This window comes from Vulpes lagopus, chromosome 24 (genome assembly GCF_018345385.1).
Source record: "Vulpes lagopus strain Blue_001 chromosome 24, ASM1834538v1, whole genome shotgun sequence".
NCBI lineage: Eukaryota > Metazoa > Chordata > Mammalia > Carnivora > Canidae > Vulpes > Vulpes lagopus.
Window position 1 is genome coordinate 485,425 of NC_054847.1, and position 15,341 is coordinate 500,765.

At 39.3% G+C, this 15,341-nt stretch overlaps 1 protein-coding gene across 6 annotated transcripts in view; it reads right to left on the minus strand.

Moving 5' to 3' along the window:
• The window catches only part of FAM168B (family with sequence similarity 168 member B), a 44,278-nt gene that overhangs the window by 11,259 nt on the left and 17,678 nt on the right, over positions 1-15,341 (minus strand). For all 6 annotated transcript variants that reach the window (XM_041739380.1, XM_041739385.1, XM_041739381.1 and 3 more), the window contains one exon: positions 10,802-10,885. In XM_041739380.1, coding sequence (XP_041595314.1) covers positions 10,802-10,885 — 84 coding nt within the window. The remainder of the gene's footprint in view (positions 1-10,801; positions 10,886-15,341) is intronic.

Here is a 15,341-nt window from a genome sequence, read left to right on the forward strand (position 1 = left end):
CCCATGTTGAGCATGAAGCCTACTTAATAAAATTTAAACAAATTTATATATATAAAAAATTTTATATACACGCTAAATTCACTGATAAGAAACTCTAGGAAAGACCAACCTAATCTTCAATGATAGCAAACCAATTAGTGGTGCTTAGGGGCCAAAGGGCATGAGGGAACTTTTCAAGAGAGGGAAGTCACTTGGCTGTGGTGGTGTTACACAACTGTATGCTTCTGTCTAAACACACCACACCATATGCTTTAAAAGATAACTTTTAGTATATGTAAATTATACCTCAATAAAATTGCTTTCTAAAAGTATCTGAAAGGGGCACCTGGGTGGTACAGTTAAGTGTCGACTCTCAGTTTCAGCTCAGGTCATGATCTCAGGGTCATGAGATCAAGCCCCACTTTAGGATCTACACAAACTCAGGGGGGAGTCTGATGATTCTCTCCCTACCCTCTGGCCCTCTCCACACCTCTCTCTCTAAAATAAATAAATCTTTAACATTATTTTTGTTTAATTTTTTTATTTATTTATGATAGTCACAGAAAGAGAGAGAGAGGCAGAGACACAGGCGGAGGGAGAAGCAGGCTCCATGCACCGGGAGCCTGATATGGGATTCGATCCCGGGTCTCCAGGATCGCGCCCTGGGCCAAAGGCAGGCGCCAAACCGCTGCGCCACCCAGGGATCCCTAAATAAATCTTTAAAAACAATTTTTTTAAAGTGTCTGAGATACTACTTCTCATTTATTACAAGGGCTCACTCACACTTAGTTCATGGGAATGTCAAACAGCACAACTTCTCATAAAGCTAGAGAAATACTTTCTAGAGGACCCAGATATTCACTCTTAGATATTTGCCCTAGAAGAATAAAAACATACATCCACAATAAGACTTAAAAGAAAAATGTTCACTTCACCCAAATTTATTCATAGTAGACAAAAAATAGGAAATAATCCAAATGTTCATCAAAAGGAGAATGGATAAATTACACTACATCCAAATATACACTACTCAGTATCAAAAAAGAAAAAACATGAATAAATCTCAAACCATGTTGAACTTTTAAAAGATGCCAGACACATAAAAGAGCACACATTGTACAATCTCATTTTCAATACCTAGCATGTAAGTATACCTATGGAGGCAGAAAAGGGAGGGTGGTTTGGTGAGGGTGGAAGGAAAGTGTCTGGGATGATCAAAGTGCTTGATTTTGATTCAGGTGGTAATCACATGAGTATATACAATAGTCAAAACCCGTCTAACTGAATACTTAATACATGAGTGTTTGTGCATAAATTACACCTCGAGTTTAAAAACAAGTCCACCTGGGTGGCTCAGGTGAGCATCTGACTCTTGATTTTTGGCTCAGGTCATGGATCTCAGGGTCCTGGGATCGAGCCCTATGTCGGGCTCTGTACTCAGTGGGGAGTCTGTTTGAGATTCTCTCTGTCCGTCTCCCTCTGCCTTCCACCTTCTGCTCACATGCACTCTCTCAAATAAATAATTAAATCTTAAAACAAAAAAGCTGAGTATTAAGAAAATTAGAAAAATTTAAATGACATTATTGGACTGTGGTTAGAAGTGTACATATATTTTGTTTTTAAGGGAGAAAGAGAATGAATAACTCCCAGGAAATTAATGTTTGGTTTTTCTTAATTTATTTATTAGAGAAGGGGCAGAGTAGAGAGAGAACCTCAAGGAGGCTCCCCACTGAGCAATGGAGCCCAACCACACAGGGCTCAATCTCACCACCTTGAGATCATAACTTGAGCCGACATCAATAGTCAGGCACTTAACCAAGTGAGGCACCCAGGAACCCTGAAATGTTTTAAATGATGCTTTTTTTTGAGCCACAAGGATCAAGTCAGTCATAGAGGTCCTTCTTAGAACTGTCATGTACTTTGTGTGCCTTGGTTTCACTCCCCAAAATGTCCTGCATGGCATTCATTATGAAGATGCTGATAAAGATACTACTGGCCAAAATGTCACACAGTCCTGTGTAGCAGAGTGGGCACAACCCCAGATCTGGATATGAATCCTGACTCCATTGTCCAAACCAGGCAACTCCCAAGCTCAGCTACTTTCAGTTTGAAGAGTGAAAAGACCCTCCCAGGTTTTTCTGTATTATTCTGAAATTCATTTTAACTGCTATGTCAACTGTAAGTAAAAATAACAAACAGCCACTTTGCTCAGGTGGAATGCTTCCATCACCATAACTGGGCCACAAGTATGCCCACCATGTACCAGCATCTCATTGATCCCAATATGATAAACTGATTCTGCAAAAGCAGCAGCTATTTGAGGAAGTGAAAACACACAATGAATTCATGAAAAAAGTGAAGAAAATAGAGTCTCTAAAAAGTCTATCACTATTCCTTTTTTTTTTTTTTTAAGATTTTATTTATTGATTCATGAGAGATACTCAGAGAAAGGCAGAGATATATAGACAGAGAGAGAAGCAGGCTCTATGCAGGCAGCCCGATGTGGGACTCAATCCCAGGACCCTGGAATCACGACCTGAGCCAAAACCACTGAACCACCCAGGGGTTCCAGCCTACCACTACCACTGTTCCTAGTAAGAAAGTCTAAGACCATTTTGTCACTATTCAAAATGCAGAAGGAGCTCGGAGCTCGGATTGCATACAAAATGGAAGTTCCCAACCTGAATGAGCCTCCACAAATACAGTATAAAATCAAAACAAGGAAGATCCAGGTATACAGCCCTTCACAGAGAGATTCTCTGACTCAGAAGCACTCTTTTGACCAACCACATCCACTGAAAAAAGGTAAAGTCCTTCACACACAACCAATGAATGGTCAACCTATGCCTTTCATTCTTCTAATGGAGGCCCAAGGCCTACTGCTGCGGAAATCCTTCCAGCTGGCCCAAAGTCTCTTAATCACCTGAAGGTGTCCTACAGAAGAGGATGAGATGATTCCAAGAAGCTACTATGTGCATACACCTGTCAGAATGCAACCAAATAGTACAGTTAAAATGTGTGCATCACATGTAAATTTCACCTAAAAAGAAAACTAAAACAGAACTGCAAACAAATATTAATGATATGTACACTGAACTAAACGAGTAAAGTGTATTAACATCCACAACCTACTCCGAAACACATTAAAAAAAACAAGATGCACTGCAGGTAGAGGGAGGTACACATAAGTGATACAAGTAAACTGTTAATTTTATTTATTTTTTTACTTATTTGAGAGATAGAACAAGCATGTGCACGCACAAGCAGGGAGGAGGGGTAGAGGGAAAAACAGACTCCCACCGAGCAGGGAGCCTCTATGCAGAACTCGATTCCAGGGCCCCTGGGATTATGACCTGAGCTGAAGGCAGACCCTTAACCGACTGAGCCACCCAGATGCCCTAAAATGTTAAATTTAAAAGAGGATTTTAGGGGTGCCTGCCTGGCTGTCAGTGGAGCACATGACTCTTGAGCTCAGGGTCAAGAGTTCAAACCCCACAGGGGGATACAAATTACTTAAATAAAACTTTAAAAAAATAAGTTGATTTTTAAAGGTTTAATTTAGGGATGCCTGGGTGGTTCAGTTGGTTAACCATCTGACTTGATTTCAGCTCAGGTCATGAGCTCAGGGTCATGAGATTGAGCTTTGTGTGGGGCTCTGCACTGGGCATAGAGCCTGCATAAGATTCTTTCTCTCCCAATCGCGCATCCTGACACTCTTTGTGCACAATCTCTCTTTAAAAAAAAAAAAAAAAAAGTTTAATTATAGAATTTTGGCAGTTTACATGTAGATGTTCACTGTGAACTTTTTTCAGTTTCTCTGTATACTGAAAATTTTCACAATAAAAATGTTGGAAAAAATAGTCACCCACTATTTCTATCAATGACAGCAATGATTTTTTTTTAAAGACTGATTTATTTTAGAGAGAGAGGGAGTGGAAACAGGAGCAAAGGAAGAGGCAGTGAGAATCTTAAACGAACTGCCTGAGCACAGAACCTAACTCGGAGCTCCATCTCAGGACCCTGAGATCATGACCTAAGCCAAAATCAGGTCAGACACTCAACAGATTCTGCCATCCAGGTGCTCCAGCAATGATTTTTAATATGTGCTACCTCATTGCAAATTTGTATAACTGTGAGCTATGTCCTAATACTGACCAGAAAATATATTTTGTTTTCTTATATAGATACTTTCTATCCAACACTAAAGACAAATCAGTTTCAAGAAAACAAATATATTTCCTAGTCAGTTAAAACGGAGTATGTGCTAGGCATCCTACTTTTTGTGTTTTATGCAACACTAGCTCCAATGTATCACACAGAATCTCAACAGGAAGCTTAAAATACACACACACACCCCTCTCATAGTATCCAAAACTGACATGGCCTATCTAAAATAATTTTTAGCCTTGTCAACCATTCACAATACAAAACCAAATACATTCACTACACAATCTTTAAAAAAAGTAATAGCTTTCCAGAGTCTCCTCTCCTACAAAGACCATCATATGAATGCAACAAAGACAACAAAATGATTAGAATCTTTCTCCGTTCACTTTTACCAAATAAGTGAGTCATTGCTGGCTAACTTCCTCTTAAGGAAAAACTCATGTAAAGGCCCACTGTTCTTACTCTGCTGTGAAGTGCCAAAAGCTTTTTACATTCAAATAGATCATTTCTTCCAAAACTGCTGTATACCACAAGAGATTTTATATAATTTTCTTAGTATAAAAGACATTTATTTAGAAACTTCAGAATAGGGACACCTGGCTGGCTCAGTGTGAGGAGCATGCAAGCCCCATGATGGGTGTACAGATTACTCAAATAAATAAAAAAATTAGAAAAAAAAAATCTTCAAAAAATATTAAAAAAGAAAAAAGAAAATCATATGTTCATTTTATGAACATAAAATGTGAGAAGGAAAGACCTGCACCAAAACACAACATCAAGAAATTTCAAAACACTGGAGACAAAAATAGTAATACAAGATTACCAAAGAGAAACCCAGATTACAGTCAATCAAGCATCAGCAAGGTATCACAATTCTCAGCAGCAACAATGGAAGCTGGAAAACAATTAAGCAAGGTCCTCAAAATTCTGGGGGCCAGAGGGATGGGGACAGATAACTGCTAGCCTAGAATTCTATAACCCAACTATTAAAGTATAAGTGCAGAACAAAATGTTTTCAGACATGAAAAAAATCACAAAAATGTGACTCTTCCATACTGTTGGGAGACTACTAAAGGAGATCCTCCACTAAAACCAAAAGGTAAACTAAGACAAGGAATCGACCAGAAGGGAAAAGGGATAAGAAATCCCTGACATATTGGAGAAGAATGACCCCAGGGTAAGGCCTAACCCAGGATACCAGGACCAGGGAAGGATAAAGCAGTTGCAGAAGAAAATAGGCACACATTCATCAAAGGATGCTCACACAGTCACAGGGATGGGAAGGAATGAGGTTACCTTCAAACTAAGTGCATGTAAACCCTTAATTAAAATGAAAGAAACAGATTCCATGACCCCACGACATGCTAACATTCTAAGGCTTTTCTCTTTTTCTGGCTGCTATAAGTGAAGTTTTTCTTAAACAAACCTGCGGCCTTACTTCATGAACATAATTCAAATCTTCGCCAATTTATTCTCCATCCAGCCCTGCATGGCATGACCAAGGAAACTATTTCATCACTTAAAAGTGATGAAACATTTTTCTCCCTTTAAAATGTGTACTAGTAGGTAGGGGAATAGGTTAAATAGTTCATGGGTATTAAGGAGGGCAATTGTGTTCAATACTGGGTATTGCATGTTAAGAGATGAAACACTAAATTCTGTACTTGAAACTGATATTACAGTGTATGTTAACTGGAATTTCAAAACTTGGAAAGAAAAAAAATACCCCCTCATGTGCTAATGTAGTGTTTAAATCACTTCTTAAACAGAGTTTATTGTAGAGAACTGAATCTTCTCTTGAAGACTTCAGATGATCATTGCAAATATTAATTATAGATACTCACAACTGTAAATGGGAGAAGAGAAGCCTGAATGTGCAGCCTCAGGGTGTGCATACTGCCTGCCAGAATCCTCAAATAACACAGCTGAGAGGATATGTTAATTCATTATACAGATGCCAAAAATGAAATAAAATCACTTTCCCAGAAGTGATACAGCTACAATCTGAGCCACATCTAGCACACTCCAACCCCAAACTCTTTCCAATATATTGCTCTGATTCCAAAAAAAGACAACCCACTCTGGCTGCATAGGTACTCAGCCTACTACGCTTATCCATGAGGATGAAATGAATGACACCTCCATCTCCAGGCTCTGAGTAATGGAATCTTTCAGCAAAAGACATGACATCTCATCACAAGGTTCTCTAAACCCTTGCTATGTCATACTTAGAGGAGTTAAGAAACAATAAGTGGCCTTAGGATTGCCGAAGTGCTTCAAAAGCCAATCTCCAGAAACACACCACCTGTGTGTACTACACATCAGCTTTGTCCACAAATCTGATGCTGAGAGAACCAACCAGAAGGCAGCTGAGAAAGCAGCAGAACTGAACACAAAATTTCTTTTTAACTTTTTTATTGTGACAACTCTGGCTTGCTCATCAGGTAAGATAAGTAAGGCCCACTGAAAAGGAAAAATTTTTAAATTGACAATAGGAAACATTGAGCAGATGCCAGAAAAAGATAGGAGCACTGCTGTGGCCCAGACTCAAATCAGGTAGCTGAAGCACTGGGGGAACGCTGGTGGGACCTTCAAAGTGCTTTCATTTTCACATCTGCAAATTTCATATACATCTTTATCCCCAGCCTCTTCCTGCTTATTTTTTATTCTCAACTTATTTTGTCATTTACAAATTTCACATACATCTTTATTAACAGCTTTCCCTAACGATCAGAGGGGTCTGACAATACTGGGCCAGCAGTCTGGCAGCTGACAACTCTCTAATATCTGTCAGCAGATGTCCCTGTGAATACGGCAGGCACTGCTGGCAACCACCATCCCCAACAATCCCATTACTCCTACCTGCCTCCAGCTTCTGGGGTTACAACAGCAACTTGAGAGCAGCTTTGGAAAAGCAGCAAGAAAAGGACTCATCTCTCAAAGAGAAGATGGAGGACATACGTTCTACAGGTTGGCCCCAAGGCACCCCAAAGGAAGAAGCTAACCAGACCTAAAAACACCAAGCTTCCTCTTGGGGGAGTACTATACTCTCCAGGCAAGAAAAGCTTTGACAGCCTCAAACAACTTGAGGCTCTTTTTGTAAAAAAAATTAAAAAAAAGAGTTGGAAGCTTTTAGCACATTTTTGTTTAAAGATTTATTTACTTGAGAAAGATAGAGAATGCATGCGCCTGCACAGGGGGGCAGGGCAGCAAGAGAAGAGAGAGAATCCTAAGACGACCCCGTGCTTGGGACGCCTGGGTGGCTCAGTGGTTTGGCTCCTGCCTTTGGCCCAGGGAGTGATCGTGGAGACTCAGTATCAAGTCCCACGTCAGGCTCCCTGCATGGAGCCTGCTTCTCTCTCTCTCCCTGTGTCTCTGACTCTCTCTCTCATGAATAAATAAATAAAATCTTAAAAAAAAGAAAAAGAAAAAGAAGACCCTGTGCTGAGCATGGATTCCAATCCTACGACTCTAAGATCATAATATGGGCCAAAACCAAGAGTCAGACGCTTAACCAACTGTGCCATGCAGGCACTTCGCTTTTAGTACATTTTTACATTAACTTGTTGTACTCCAAGGAGAAACTGAGTACAAATGAGCTACCAGGGAAAATTCTAGAATGTGACATTTTATGGTAGTTTGCAGCATAATCACATACAGTAACAAACAACTAAATTCTTAAGCAAAAAAAAAAAAAGAACTTCAATCTATTCCTCTCATCATACATAAAAAGTAAACAAAATGGGACACAGACTTAATGTAAAACTTAAAACTATAAACCTTCTAGAAGAAATATGAGAACATCTTTGTGATTTGGGTTAGGCAAACATTTTTAGAAATGACACCAAACGTATGACCTACAAATGAAAAAAACAATAATCTGAAAATTATTAAAAACTCTTGCTCTTGGGTTATCTGGCTGGCTCAATGGAGTGTGTGACTCCTGATGTTGGAGTTACAAGTTGAAGCCCTAAACTAGGTGTAGAGATTACCTACAAATAATCTTTAAAACACACACAGAACAAATTAAAAATAAAACTCTTGCTCTTTTAAAGACACTGTTAAAAGAATGAAACAAACACAACCAGGGGAAAATATGTGCAAATCATGTACCTGTAAAAACAAGTAAAACTGAAAAACAAGTAAAACTGAATAAGAAATTCAAAACTGATATACAGTAAAAGATGTACACACTTAACGAAAGATGTTACAAATGGCAAATAAGCTCATGAAAAGATGCTCAACATTACTAGTCCTTAGGGAAGTTCAAATTAAAACTTGGATGACACAAGCCCAATGTGTGGATGACACATTACCATACCCCTCCACCAAAATGGCTAAAATTAAACAGAATGACCATACCAAGTGTTGAAGGTATGAAGGTAAAGGAACTGGAACTCTCATACACTGCAGATGAGAATGTAAAATGGGACAACCGTTTTGGAAAAACAGCTTGGCAATTTTTTTTACAAAGTTAAGTATACACTTGCCATGAAACCAACCACTCCCCTCCTTTGTATCTACTTAAGAAAAATGAAGCATTACATCTACACAGACTTGTACAGAGATATTCACGGCAGTTGCATCTTTAACAGCCCCAAACTGCAAATAATCCATAGGTTCATCAACTAGCAAATGCATAAGCAAATTGTGGTATTCCCATACAACAGAAACCCACAATAAAAAGGAACTATGACATGGATGTTAATTATGGAGAATGAAAGCAGTCCAAAAAAAAAAAAAAAAAAAAGATAAAACTACATTCCATAGGACTCATTTATACAAAATTTTAGAGAATAAGACAATCTACAGGGGAAAAAAACAGGTCAGTGATTTCCTGGATCCTGGTGGAGATTACAAAGGGGCAGGAGAAAGCTTTTAGAGATGAGAGCTATGTTCACTCCCAACTGTGAGGGTGATATACAATGCATCAAAAATTACCAAACTATACACTTCAAATATGTACACAATTTACTGTATGCCACCTATACCTCAAGAGAACTACTTTATTTATTTATCTGACAGAGAGAAAGAGAGCAAGCACATGCAAGGGGAGTGGCAGGCAGAGGGAGAAGCAGTCTCCCCACAGAGCAGGGAGCCAGATGCAGGACTCCATCCCAGGACCCTGGGATCATGACCTGGGCCAAAGGCAGTCACTTAACCAACTGAGCCACCCAGGCGCCTTTAAGAGAACTACTTTTAAAACGTTACACAACGTAAGAAGTTTTACAAAAGGAGATGGACAGTGACATTTAGCTGTTAAAAAAACCAGTGAAGAAAAAAAATAAAAACAAAAGAAGAATAAAACAAGAAGCCAGTGAATAATAATATAATATTGCTAATCCCGGGAAAAGGATTTCTTTCTATAGGATCCCAAAAGATAAGCAACAAAGTAACAAGTACTCTAGGCTACGTGGGAGAGAAAGAACCTTAAGTAAAAGCTGGCAAAAACACAAAACAGAAACTATTCTGGAAAGAACAGGCCAATGTGTCAAAGAACCAGAGATTAAAGGAGAGTCTCCCCCTCAGTCACAGGAAACCTTCATTGGGGAACATTACTCTGGTGTAAGCAAGCAGGAAACATGAACTAGAGGAGAAAAGGCTTGGGAGCAAGAAGACCAAGCCAAGATCTTTGTCTAGGTGTGAGCTATTGGCTGAACAAATACAGTCAGAGTAGGAAGAGAAAAGGAAAAAGGGACAGAAGAGTCAGAGAAGGAAGAATTTTATGATTAGCAAAATAGAATTCAGGGAAAGGATACTACGCCTCTCTCTTTTTCTGTCAAAGTTAACTGTGTGCAGCTAGGGGTTCCGAGGTGAAAAAACTGAAGCACCCCAGCAGATCCATGAGGCCAAGCCTTCAGGTCAGTGTGGGCCATCACTACTGCAGCAGAATCACGAAGTCTAGTCTAGGTGAGTAAAGCCTGGAACGAGCCCACACTAGAGCATAAGCTCACAAAGTCCCACTGTCTTTTACAAAGTTCATATCCAAAACAAGTGGACTTTCAACTGTATCACTGATTTCTAAAATCTAAAAATATTCTCACGCATTTGAAATTAAGACTTTGTTTTAAAACTATACAAGACACAGCATAGGGAATATAGTCAATGGAATCAATGGAACTGCAATAGGGTTGTCCAGTGACAGTAACTCTATTTGTGTAAGAAAAACATAAAGTAGATTTGTAGAAATCACTGTGTTGTACACCTGAAATTAATGTAACATTATCAACTACACTTCAAAGAAAAAATAATAATAGTAAAACTATAATCGAAGTGCCAAAACAGTATGGAGAAATCAGTCATCTCTAAAACCGTTAGCAACATGGAGATTCCATCTATTAACTTGGGAAAAAGATCTTTAGTTTCTAGTAATCAAAACTATTTCATAAATATGTAATCTGGTACTAGTTACCTATAAACAATGTATGATTAGAATACAGATCTATGTTGTGGAAGAACATCAGAAATGCAGTGTCTAAAGTGTTATGTGCAGTATGAATAAAGTTTTTATTTCACTAAAATAAAGGCTAAACTTATGAACCAAGAAATCAATTCAACCCCAAATCCTAATACTATACCCAACCACTTTACATTCTCCTCTCCCCCGGCCATGAGGATAAAGCACTTCTGCCGCCAGCACACATATGCTGCATACCTGTTTGGAAGGTAGGATTCGCTCCAGGGTACATGTTGGGGGAGTAGGCAGGAGCTGCAGCTGCGTAGCCCATGGGGAAACCAGCTGGAGAAAAAAACAGAACAATGTGATGTCACCACCTGAAGGAGTTACACAATTTTACAAACATGGCTCCCACAGACTCAATCCTTCTTATCCCCTTCATCAAACTCCACATACTGATTTAAGAAGCCCAAGAGTACTACATATGCCAAGCAGTGTCACTACTAGTTGTTTCCTTTCCTCAGAATTGAGATGGATCACCGATGTCCATTAACAGATGAATGGTTTACAAAGATGTAGTGTATATATACAATGGAATATTACTCATCCATAAAAAGAATGAAATCTTCCCACTTGCAACAATGTGCATAGAACATTGCTGGGTATTATGCTAAGCAAAATAACTCAACTAGAAAAAGACAAATACCATGTGATTTCACTCATATGTGGAATTTAAGAAGCAAAATAGATGAACATTAAGGGGAAAGAAAGGAAAAATAAAGATTAAAAAAAGTGGAAGGCAAACCATAAGAGACTCTTTTTTTTTTTTTTTCATAAGAGACTCTTAACTATAGAGAACAAACTGGGGGCTGCTGGTGGGTGAGGGAATGTGGTAACTGGGTGATGGACACTAAGGAGGGCACTTGATGTAATGGGTGTTATATGCAACCAATGAATCACTAAACTCTCCTCTGAAACTAAAATACACTATATGTTATCTAACTTGAATTTAAATTTTAAAGAAGGAATTGGAATGGGTCACAAATATAATCAAGTCTTTTTTAAACCTGTCAGTAAATGCTTACAACTTCCTACAATTGAAAAAATTTGGGCAGCCTGGCTGCTTAGCGGTTTGGCACCACCTTCCGCCCAGGGCATCTGATCCTGGAGACCTGGGATCGACTCCCACATCGGGCTCCCTGCACGGGGCCTGCTTCTCTCTCTGCCTGTGTCTCTGCGCCTCTCTCTCTCTCTCTCTGTCTCTCATGAATAAATAAATAAAATCTTAAAAAAAAAAAATTTGGCAGAAAACTGAATTAGAATGCCAAAAAATAACACACGAACACAAACCTAAGCTGAAGTCGGGAAATTCCTAACACTTCTAGCAGCTTTATTCTAGACTGCTAATAATTTATTACTTAGCAACAATAAGAATGCTAAGATATCATGTGGTGAAGGGGCTGTTAACTGGCACCACTGACACATGGAAATGGGAAAAATCCAGTCTTACAATCCACTTGCAAGCAACCTAATCTTTATTAATATAAATGAAGAATCTTTTTTTAAATTTTTTAAATAATAAATTTATTTTTTATTGGTGTTCAATTTGCCAACATACAGAACAACACCCAGTGCTCATCCCGTCAAGTGCCCCCCTCAGTGCCTGTCACCCATTTACCCCCACCCCCCGCCCTCCTCCCCTTCCACCACCCCTAGTTCGTTTCCCAGAGTTAGGAGTCTATGTTCTGTCTCCCTTTCTGATATTTCCCACACATTTCTTCTCCCTTCCCTTATATTCCCTTTCACTATTATTCATATTCCCCAAATGAATGAGAACATACACTGTTTGTCCTTCTCCGATTGACTTACTTCACTCAGCATAATACCCTCCAGTTCCATCCACGTTGAAGCAAATGGTGGGTATTTGTCATTTCTAATGGCTGAGGAATATTCCATTGTATACATAGACCACATCTTCTTTATCCATTTAAATGAAGAATCCTTAATAACACTAAACCATAACTACTACTAATTCATGTGAATACAACAAAAATATCAAGTAAGACAGTAAGTGTCACAGTCAAAATCCTGGCTTCTTGGCATCCACCAGCAGAGGGGCAGGCCTCAGTTACCCGGCTCCTGGCCTCCTCAGAGCCTAGGGACCCCTGGTAAGGCCCATGCCCAGAACTTCCCCTGAGCCATCTGGTTCACAGCTCAAAACGCTCCATTCATGTGACAGCTGGAGGATTAGAATCTACTTCCTTATATGGGTACAGAGCCAGTGAAGATGACCCACATTCCCTAGTCTTTACTACTGTCACAAACTAGCTGTGAAAAGCTGTTAACTTGTCTATCCATTTTTCCCTTCACGGGTAAATAAAGTTGAAATGGAATGGCAGACTTCAAAAGACACCATTGAGGAGACTTAGAGGGAGTGTCTCCTAGGGATATTTAAGGTACCGTGGTTGTCAAGAGTAACCAAAGTGAAAAAATGAAAGGTAGTAGGGTAATATAAAGGAGAAAGAGATGTAGAGTTCGCAGTAGAATTTCAAAACTAATCTTTGTGAGTCTGGATGTCATTTGTAAAGATTCTGGATAAAGCGCCTTACAGGAATCCCTGCAGTCTCCAGCACAGCAGGATGCCCTTGCTCTGCTGCACCTCCTGCTCTAGCTGTCTCGTAAGTTCCACGGGTCTCCTCAGAGGCAGGTACAGAAATGTTCAGTAGCACTGTTCCCAAGGGATCTCCACTTGCAGGTGCTCAGTTCTCACCTCACATACAAATCTTGTGCTTCAGAGTCACCTTCTTCTTTCTCAAAACTGATTCTCCTCCACCTCAGCAAAACCTTTTTTGAGTTTCTTTCATAAATTATCATTTTCTCACTTTCCCAATTAATTAGAAAAGAGTGTGAGGGGATGAAATGCTGAGCAGATTCACTCATTTTGGATATTAAGGGCAGATTCAACTTGAAACACACCTAAAATGGCTATTTTTTAAAAGACCAGGAAAGTGGCTTTCTTTTCTTCTTTTTTTTTTTAGTTTTGAGTATCTAATACCTTTGTGGGTTTTTTTTTTAATTTTATTTTTTATTGGAGTTCAATTTGCCAACATATAGCAGTGGCTTTCAATCTGTGTTCTATGAAGCCTAAGCAGTTCCTTAGAAGCCTCAACTGTGAGCAGCAAGAGGCCAACCAGGCTCTAGAGCCTGCCTTCAATTCACTCTGGGAGATGCTCTAACTTATCCTAGAACTAAGGAAATACTTACAAATCTTTTCTAAGGTCACACTGTTAAAAACAAAGCTTAAAATACTACTGACCTAGATCATAACTGGTAGACTTCTGCAACAATTCCCTCAAAATCCAAATGTCCTCAGCTCTACCAATAAATCTTCCAGAGGCATTGTCTGCTTCTGTACTTGCCTTGTGTCTGAGAGTTCCTGGGACACTACTATTATGGTCTGCTTGGCCCTTCCTATCCTAACCTTCTAACAATGAGTTAACATGCTCTAAAATAAGAGAAAAGCCACATAACAAGTATTTAAAACAGCATAATTAACCACCAGCAATAGGACATCCTCTACTTCTATGTCCACGCACAGAAGTACACCTCCCTTGCACACAGGTCACATACCACCAGATCCCACACATACACTACCACCCTGACCCAGAACCCCAGAAGAGTTGACCCCACTTACTCTAGTCCAGAGGTTTCCACTGTGACCACACAAAACCTCCACATGGAAATCCCTGAAATGACTACACCTTCCTGGATCGTCACAAGCACTGTTTTAACTGGTCCTGGAGGTAACATCTTCTGTTTCTGGATTTTTAGAAAGTTGAGAAGCACTGTTCCTTCCTATTCCTGTCAATCTTTCTGACCACAACAGTGTCTTCCTAAAAATGCACTCACAGCAAATACTATACACTATTTCCTTCAACATCAGGTCTAGGTCCCTTCTGGGACAGAAACATTGGAAAGCTAGAAACTACACTGCCCAGATACCTCTCTTGTAAGAGATTATAAGTGATCCCAAATTCTACTCATTTTTATGAAATTAATTACTTCATGAAAATAAAAACTTCAGAACAGCAGAAAATACCATGAGCTAAGTAAAGAAAAAAATACTTGCAAATTATATAGACAAAAACTTAATACTCTTAATATATAAATACTTCTTAAAACTAAAAAAACAAAGACCCAATAAAAAAATATAAAACAACAGAAGACATGGACAGAACTGCCAACTTCGAGTACACTGATGTGATTTCTGACATCAGACCACTAAAAGTCCAAAAGCTGAAAACACACTTGTTGGCAAGACTGTGGAGAAACCACCATCTCACACACTTCCAGTAGGAATACAAAACAGTAAAAATTCTATGGAGGGGAAATCAGAAGCATCTTCAAAATTGCAAATGCATTTACCCTCTCACCCAGCAATTTTATCTTAAGGAGCCCATCCTGAAGATAATTCCCACAATCAACATAAGCTGCAGCATTATGGGAATACCAAAAAACTTCAAACAACCTATCTATCCAAAGAACTGGTTGAATTAGCTATGGAAATCCCACAAGATGCAGGTTTACACAGCAGTACTATGCAAAATATAAAAGAGAACAAAGCAAACCTCTGTAACTGATGTAGAATAATTTCTAGAACATTCTGAGTTGACAAAGCAAAGCAAACATCACCACCTAAATCTCTATTCTGGAAAAGAAGCCCCTGTTCAGCCATGAACACTGCGTGGGCTGACACCCTCTGGCAGCAGTGCCTCCTGAGGGCCTGCCTCCTCTCACC